At 34.9% G+C, this 9,385-nt stretch overlaps 1 protein-coding gene across 1 annotated transcript in view; it reads right to left on the bottom strand.

The window, feature by feature from the left end:
- The window catches only part of PTPN12 (protein tyrosine phosphatase non-receptor type 12), a 49,626-nt gene extending 41,019 nt beyond the window's left edge, over positions 1-8,607 (bottom strand). Inside the window, exons 1-6 of the mRNA XM_085325722.1 lie at positions 8,344-8,607; positions 5,314-5,422; positions 3,694-3,770; positions 2,501-2,596; positions 1,429-1,467; positions 495-566 (exon numbers count right to left, since the gene is read on the bottom strand). Coding sequence (XP_085181848.1) covers positions 495-566; positions 1,429-1,467; positions 2,501-2,596; positions 3,694-3,770; positions 5,314-5,422; positions 8,344-8,607 — 657 coding nt within the window. The remainder of the gene's footprint in view (positions 1-494; positions 567-1,428; positions 1,468-2,500; positions 2,597-3,693; positions 3,771-5,313; positions 5,423-8,343) is intronic.
- Between the last annotated feature and the right edge of the window lie 778 nt (positions 8,608-9,385).

The raw sequence follows: 9,385 nt of genomic DNA, 5'->3' as shown, positions 1-9,385 counted from the left end.
TGAAAAAAAAAAAAAAAAAGATGTCACCAACAGAAATAACTTTAAAATATTTAGAAGTCTAGTTTCCATTTTCTCTGTTTATGTGGCGCTTTTTAAATTTCATGTAGCTTAAAGAAAATATCTAATTCAAGTTCCTCTTATTCACATCTCCAGAATGCATAAGTCATAGCACAACAGAGAAACAACTGCATTAATATTATTTGAGTATGGTACAGACATTCAGAACTACATTATATAAACCTGAATAAGTTACATACAGGCAGATAGAAAACCAAAGCACACGGGTTCCTACTTTTTTTTAAAAGGGACAGAGCTTTCAAAAACAAATAGGTTAGATTCACACATTGCTTTCCTTAGAATCTTGGTGTAAAATTTGGTTCTGAACAATTAAAAAAAGCATTTGTTTTGTACTACAAGGTCTGATATGAAATGAATAGTTATTTTAAGTTGCAATAGCATTAAATCCTTTGAATTCATTAAAGTTCAACACTTACACAAGAAACACGAAATGGTCCAAAAGTTACAGCTGGTTCTCCATACAAAGGCCAGTAACGTTCACATTTTTTCTGTTAAAGCAAAGAATCAATTTAATTCATGTATCATATTGAAAAATAACTAACAGACACAGAGCAGAAGAGTTGATAATCTCTGATTCCTTATTCTCTCTCTTTTATTTGGTGTCTCCCCTTAAGACCTGGTCCTATAACTGTTAAATGAAAGCTGAAATTCTTCCAAGACAGCAATTCTTCTCAGACAGATGTCTTTTCTTTGGGTATGCAAAGCGGTGAGAAAAAAGAAAGAAAGAAAAGGAAAAAAAAAAAAAAACTAGAACAGGAATATACACATCCAAAAGAGTCTTTTTAAATTAGGACATGAACTCTATGACTGCCTACGTTTGTGCAAGCATGCATCACATAAAGGGAAGGAACAAGAGCTAAATCATCTTTTGTGCAAGTTCAAAGGGTTAATGATTTTGGACAAYGTTTGATCTTAAGACCTCCTAAGGTCTTAAGACAACCTTTAGGAGACACAGATTTTAAGTAGATTTTCTTCTTTTTCCCCAGTCGCAATTAACAGAAAATTCTGAAGGATTCAGGATTTTGATAATGGGACTACAACCCATAGAACAGAATAATTCCATAGTGATATGACCAGTTACAGATTGTTAGCACAGTTCTGCATACAAAGATGAGTGTATATTCCACTAAAGATCCCTACATATCAATGTAAACACTATTACCAGAACACAGAATCAAAAAGCAGTTGCTTTCATTATTTTCTATGCATACAAATATAGATGGTAAGTATTCTCATTCAATCTGGCAAGATCATTTTTATAGTTATGGATTTGGAACRTGAGCCCTCACAGGTATTAGCATTTGTCCCAGGTGGGCAATGATCATTTACTTTTGTATTTAGTATACATACCCTTCCCATTTCAAACTCTCGACAGGCCATTACAATTATCTGAAAAGAAAGAACAAGATACTAGAAGTTAGCTGGATTTAGATCAAGTATATTCACACACCAAAAGTCCTTTTCCACTCAAGCAATCACTGATTTTCTTCAACTAGCTTTTCCAGAAGAGACCTATAACAGCATTTTCTATTCTGAAGATGCATGTTCTTTTAATTTTAAAATAGTGTCCAAGTTTTATCCCATACAAAATAATCCACAACACTAGTACACTATCTTAAATCTAGCAGTCTTTATTTGAATTCACTGCCATCCTCTACAAACATCTTACTCATTCTGTAATTTGAAATTGAATCTACAGTCTACACTTAACCATAAAATACGGAACCATTTAMTCACTGTAAGAAAACACAGCTATATCTGGTAAAGATAACACAGACTGCTTAGAAGTGGTGCAAAAATCTATTTTAGACATGAGAATCGAGTTTTAAATGAAGTTTTCAAGTATATTAATCTGATTAACACAACAAAAAAGTTAATTGTTTCAATATTAAGCAACCACAACTTAAGTATCTGGTAAAACAGAAAACCAAACTATTTTCGGAAAAAAATACCGGTTGCACATAATACATACGTGCTATTAAAACTGGGTAACTCATAAGAATAACTGTTGAAACAGATGTAGAACATATAAATCAATGCTTAATCCAAAATTAGCACAAGTAGAAAGGAAGGTTTTTATTTTGTTTGAAATGCTACTTTGACCTGATCTGGTTAGTCAACATTAAGTTGGAGAAATTAGGTCTTCTACAGGAGAGACTTGATTCAAGTACCGACCTATTCATAAGAGCACRTGATTGTTTTACTGACAGTCACTAAATTGAATATATAAAATTAATGATATACAGAATGCTATTTAGATCATGAAATTAAGATTTGAGAGTAACTCCTGCTAAAAATGGTAAGTTACTGTCAGCACTCTTGATACCAATAGAGAGCTCAGAATAAAGATGCGAAATCACTTTTCTATGAAATTTGGTAATAGTTGTTTTTGGGGAGTGGGGTGTTYAAAGCAGGTACTTACAGCAACATTGTATTCCCATATCATCCTCCAAAAGTCTATTACTGTGTTTGCTAATGGCCCCTGGGTAGCAACATATGCTTTTGGCCCATGTACTCCCTAGGATTGCACAAAGGAACAYGTAAGTTTTATACAGAAAATTTGCATTGAATAGAAGTCTTCAGGTTACAATGAAGTAAAATTAGAATATCAATCTTCCAATCTGACAGAAAGGGTGAAGATGAAATATGAATCCCATTTAAGTTAATGGAAATCTTGTTGGTGATTTCAAGAGGGTCCAAGATTATAACAGCTACCTTGCCTCAAGAGACTAACAGAAAATATTAACTTAATATTTTCTGTATGTTCCAATTCTGAAGATTTCCTTTAAGCATGCATTGACTTCTTTATTACCCAAGTATCTAATGATCAAAATTTGGATGTACACTTCCTGTCAAATCTTTCTGCTAAAAAGCACTGCCATGAACAAATTCGTGTTCCCCCCCTCTCAATAGTATCACATTTAAAAAATCCATTTTTTAAAAAAAAAATCTGTTTTATACGAAACCTGAAAACATTTCTGTTAATATAAGTGTTTGGCATTTCAAGTTAAATATTTAAGAAATGAGATTTACATCTCATTTTTCCTAAGTAAGCATTAAGCAGTAGAAGCAGCATCAGAATAAAACCACAGGCAAAATCCAAGAAAATCAAGAGAACTTGCACTTTGAAATTGTACAAACAGGAGCATAACAGATTTTCAGCCAAATTCTGATTTGGTTTTAAGAATGTTAGATACAATTCCATTGCTACATTTCTCCTGTGAGCAGTCAGAAATGCTTATTAACACACATGCTATATACAATTTATCAAACACCTCATTTATGATCTCTAAAAATAGTTTCTCTTCTAAGATCTATTTTTAACAGGATGTTTCAACAAAATCGTATTTGAATTTTGCAATTGTATACAGTTCCAATTTGGTTGTCTGCCAATTGAAAACGAAATATTTTATACTGCATTACAGAGAATGAAATTAGAACTTAAAGATTGCTTTATACATGCTTTCACATATGAAAATTTACTCAAATTGTATTAAAAGAACGTCTTCCCATATAGCTTTGAATTCTTGTCTCAAACTACAATATTAAAACTGCACCACTCTGAAATAAAAGCTTGAAAAGGGAATTTTAACATAGTTAGATTTTAATACACACCTTAATAAAGTTTGCATTGATGTAGTCTGAATCTTGTGGAGGAGTCTTTAAAGTTAGTTTAACCCGGCTGTGATCAACTAAAGAAAACACAGTATTTTTAAAAAAGGAAGCATTACAAGATGCATTAATCCCTATGTGTAACAATAATATGTATTACTAGGACAAATTAATCTTTTTTAAAAAATTCCTTGAAGACAAAAGCCATAGAAACAGACAAGTCAGTTAATAAAATTAATTCTGGGTAAGTCAGCTCAGGTGGTAACAAGAAGAGCTACTACTGCTATGTGCTTCTGACACTCAAACTGCCAGAGAAGCATCTACTATAATTTCAAGTGATTCATGACAAAAAAGAAAAATTCAATTGACTGAAGCAAAATTGTAGTTGCAYAGTTTTAACAGAGATCATGACAGTCAGTATTAAAGAAAGTTTACTATGCCCATTTAAAGAAAGCAGAAGGAATAATAAATAAAATAATAATAAAAAAAAAGCAGCACAGTAGAAGCAGTAGACAAGTCTCAAAGTCCTGCCAAGGAAGAGCTTATTAACGATTATACAACGAAACATGTACTAGGTTTATTGCTTCRGCACAGACTGGCACCTCCACCTAAATACTAGTCTCCTCAAACACTAGGCTTGGTGCTTCACTGGAGCACAAGTACATGTAATTTCTAAACCAGAAACAGTATAGATAGATATTTAGAGGTTTGTGAAATTCCACATTTCTAGCTCAATCATTAGCAAYTGTCTTGGAGAAAGTTTTCCTATAAAAACAGCAGATCTTTGGACACTAAAATCCTCAGCAATCTTTTAAAAATATGCTTTATTGTTTAGTGACAGAATAAATTAAACAGCTTGGAATTCTTTTCTGTAGTGAAAATTAGCATTATCTTAATACTGTGGCAAACTGACAATTCTTAAAGAGAGAGCAAGTGTTTAGCAGGTCTGCCAGTCCCTCCACGTCATTTTGATACCAACACTTCCCAGCTGGCACAAAAAAGCATTCCAACTCTGTAATAAAGGCTCTTGAGACTATAGTTTAAAGGTAGAGTTTATTGCCARAAGTGTTGCTCCAGGCTCTGATAAACAGTAAAAATATCAGCACTAGATAATCAGAGCACGCAGGCATACAATAATCTAGAACACACAGAAATTCACTGCAGTTTACTACCAGAAAGCCTCTTGAAAACAAAAACTAAAGTATATTTAAGACCATTCTTAACTTCAAACAAATACCCAAAGCTGCTCAAAGTCATATCTACAGTTAATGTTGTTATTTGCTAGTTTTCCTCATGCTGTGACTGTAATGCTCCTAAGCTGGGGCTGGGAGGTGGAGATGTTAGGCACCTGGTTGAGTTCTAGAATTATTTTGAGTCAAAATTAAAATGACAGCCTGACATGGCTCTGTAACCTAACAAACAATTTCTTTCAACAATGGCTCTCCTAATAAAATATACAAATGCTTAGTTACTTTGCCTTTCAAGTTAATGTTTTTATCAAAGTTATTTTTCTACAAATTATCACTAAATTTGCCTTTTAGTAGAAAAAAGGGCAAATTCACAATACATTAAGTGTAACAAACATTCTCCTTTATTCTCTATTAACACATAAATCAGACTCACATGGTAAAATGTCCTTATATCTATTCTTTTTAACATTTTCTTCTTTTTCTCCAGTGGCTGTTGGATAGATCTTTTCTGTTCTGTATTTYGTTGATAATCTTCTTAACCTCTGAAATAAGATACTTACGTTATATTTTCAAGTATTAAGATAATGGAAACATCATTATGTACTACATCATTGATAAAGTACAAGCAGATCACTCAAAAAACTGTTCTTCTCTCTTTTTRTAATATTCACCAAGATAATTTTTCAAAAATCTTATTTGACACATTCAGATCTTCAGCAGTCAGCACCATCTGGAAACYGGCTCTATACAGCATCATATGTGGAAACTTTGAAAAACACTACAGTAGCAGTATGGAATACTGCTGTATTTTACTTAGAAAGTACACTGCCGTKTTTAGGAGTAGTGGTTGTGTTAAGAATACCTGTGAGAAATTGAGAAAAATCTATTACTCCTCAGAATACTTGCAAGAACAGCACAGATCAGGTTGGCTCAGGAATGGCTGCTATCAGCCAGTATTTTCTTCAAAGCTCGTGGCTTTTAACAAAATCACATCTAAGCAGAAAGCAGGAACATGCTTTTGACAGGCATCCATTCCTAATACCCAACTTCTGCTGAGTTGCTAGCTCACAGAGTACCTGTGTCACCCTGCCTTGCAGGGACACGGTATTCCCAACTAATATATGAATGACAGGAGCTCTGTTAAATTCACAGTATGTCCACATTTGCCCATCCATTTATTTCAAATCCTGGGTGTACAACAGGCAAAGCCAATAAAAATGAAACACAGCCCTTCTCTTCTGCCAGCCTTGAAGACACCAAGAGCAATACAGGAACCTTTTTTTTTTTTTTTTAATCCTATTCATACTAGGCATTTGTAATATTTAGTCAAGGAGGAAGTAAAAACGTTGCATGAAACCTTTATGAAGGAGAAGAAGATAAGAGGGGATAAGAAGAGGAGCCAGCCCTGTTTTTTATTGTAGATTGTACAGATATCCAGATTTGAAAAGGAACTTGACTAAAAAGTAAGCTCTGGCTTCCAGCTAAATCTAAATGGTTTGAAAAACAACCAGCTTACCGACACTACCACGGTGATCACTTGACATGATCTTTAGAAATGTAAACACTGCTTATCACGGACTATGGTAAAAACATATAGGCAGAAGGGCATCATAGGAAAGTAAAACCTCACTAGGTGTCTTCCTGCATTCTTCCAAATCTACCAAAACATTTGGGAGACCTCCTGCACTCTTCAATTTTAAAAAAAGGAAAAAGGAGTTATGAATTCAAGTTCCCCCACAATTATTGCAGCAAAAAAATAAAAGAGGGGAGGAGACACCCCCCCAGATTTAGTATGTATAGTACTTATGCAAAACACTATCCTTAAATTTGTCTTGATATAGTGAAAAACAAACCATTTGATGCAAATTCAGATAAAAGAACTTCGCATTAATTCTGTTGAATAATTTGTATCCAACAGTATGACAGCAACTCAAAAAGCACCAGTTTTCAGAAAATTTATCTGCAATAAAATCCTACAAGAGCARGAATAATTCACCAAATGTTAAAAGGAGTAACAGAATTAGCACACTTTTTTTTCTTGAATTTCACTACTTTTTAAAAGTTGCAACATTAGTAGATGGCAAAAAACCACCACCAGTTTGTAACTTGCACACACAGTAGGCAGCTGGAAAAACCTGAATTATAAGGTGTACAGAAATAAAACAAGAGTACTGAAGAACTAAAGAAAGGTGATCTGCTCATGGGATATATTTTGTCTTATATAATACTGCCCTCATCTTCAAAGAAAAAAATACCACTCATTAATCAAAATATAAGACTATGCACCAACCAAACCAGGAGCTTAAGAATAGTAAAATAAATACACGTAATTCATGTTCATAGACATAATATCAGCTAACAATAAAAAGACTGATAGTGTGAAACAGATTATAAACCTCCAAACCAAAAGAGTAGAGTGAAACACAGATACTTTTGAAGCATAGCCAAGATGATTTTTCATGTTTTCCCCCTTCTCAATTTGCTTATCTATTTTGGGTTATCTTAGTGATCTTTACAGGGCAAATGCTGCAACTGTATTTAGAAAAAAAAAAACAGAGAAAGATTAACAAAAAGTGATATCTAAAAACTATAGAACAGAAGGTATTTTACGTGAGAAAGGATACATTTGAGGAAATTATACCAGTAAAATGTTAGACATCACAAAGCACCCTAGGAAAACAATATTCCTTTTGCTTTGCCTATTTTAAAGGCAGGCATGAAAAAAATACTTCCACAGGTAGAACACAGAGAAAACAAACCACTAAAGACTGCAGTGATCAGTACAGACTTTCATTTTCTAGAAAGTGATGCTGCAAGAATTCAGCACGTCCTTCTCCTCCACAAAACAGAGTGGAAAGTAGGATCAGCGTAGCCCAGTTCTGAGGCTGAGACTGTAAATGAAACAGGATGATTTTAAGAGACACTTCTGTTCCTAAAATGCTTTAAGATACATTTTATGCATATTCATCACCTCATTAAAAGACTTAGCAAATAGGAGTCTTTTAATTGAACTTGGATATTCCTCTGTTCCACAACACAGGTAATAAGGTAAGTAAGTAGAGTTGTGAGATTGTTCAGAAATAGAATAAGCTACTATCTACTGTATGCTTTGAAAGAGAACAATTTGATTAGAAAGTCAGGAAAACTCTAAAGCCTGAACTTTGAATGAAGCACCACCAGAACAGAAAGGTGGCAGACACGAACGGGAGGACTAGCAGCGCTGGAGACAGGAGCTCTGCAGAGAGCCGGGCGCAGCACGGAGCCGCCGGCTGCACGACGCGAGGGCGGCAGGAGGCTCCAAGCTCTCCCGGCACAGCCGACGGTGACCAGAACAAGGAGGAGAAAGTTCTCTAGGTTGGAGTGGGGGTAATGGCAGGCAGAAGACAGATTTGTTCAGATTCCCTTAAGCTGAGGGCAAGAAATCCAGCACGATCTGTTACAGTCCAGTTTTATGCAAACCCACAATAAACAACTGTCCACAACACAAAGCAGCACTCATTTGGGGTACATCAGCAAAACCGTCAGCCTGGTTCCCAGCAGATACTCGGACCCAAACAGCAAGGACATTAGGGATCAAACTGGTGCCTCTGCAGAGCCCAGYGGAGGCCTCCGGGACACTTGTACTCATATCCCCTGCAACAGCTACTCCAGTACCGCAAGGACCTTCATTTACATATTCTTTTAAGAACAAAATTTTCAGAARAGTAACTGGATACTCATGACTCATTATACTTGAAGAACTACCCCTCAGAAGGCCGTGAGTTCCGCTCGCATCAGAAATGCTCAAGTTTAATTCTGCTTATTCACTGTGTTACAGAAGTGGTTTGTGGGATGGTGACAAATGCTTACCACAGATGACAGTGGGGGATGAGCTTGTGACAARAACAGTTTGAGTTTCAGAAACATACTTCCAACTTCCACAGTGCTGTGCAGTCTGTACTACAAATTAATGAAGTTATTAATGCTTTACTATTAAAAAAGACAAACCAACTTTTAAAGTGCAATATATGGAATCCTACTATATTAAGAACTTAATCAGTTGAGGAAATATAGACTTACCAGTTGAGCAGTCAACCTATTTCATGCTTTAGAAAATTGCTAAAGGCACAATACCACAGAAACGTCGTTTGGGGACTACAGAAAGTACTTTACACCTCCCACTACGATCTTAAGAACTCGATTTAAAAACTTGAGCATTATTTATCATGKAACCAAAAAGTTCTTGTGCCTCCTTCCTGATCTTCCTTGTAAATATATATCACTAAGGCTTCATTTATACAGAACTCTCAAATTTTCTCCTAGGAATTATCTGACATCTACGATGGTCAAATCTCATTTAATAAAAAGAAGATTCAGGTAGATATTATTGTTCTGATGGCACTTGTCTGGGAAGCACTATATAATTCTGTATTAAACATCAACTGTTAGACTGCTCCAAGGTTCCCATGATTTACTTATTACACAACAAGAGACAAGGCAACAATAAAGTTTTACATGGACAGTTG

The sequence above is a fragment of the Rhea americana genome, unplaced genomic scaffold (assembly GCF_003343005.1).
Source record: "Rhea americana isolate MKP2758 unplaced genomic scaffold, rheAme1 scaffold_1, whole genome shotgun sequence".
Classification (NCBI taxonomy): Eukaryota; Metazoa; Chordata; class Aves; order Rheiformes; family Rheidae; genus Rhea; species Rhea americana.
Note: the sequence above shows the minus strand (reverse complement) of the source record. Positions and strands in the feature narration are given on the sequence as shown.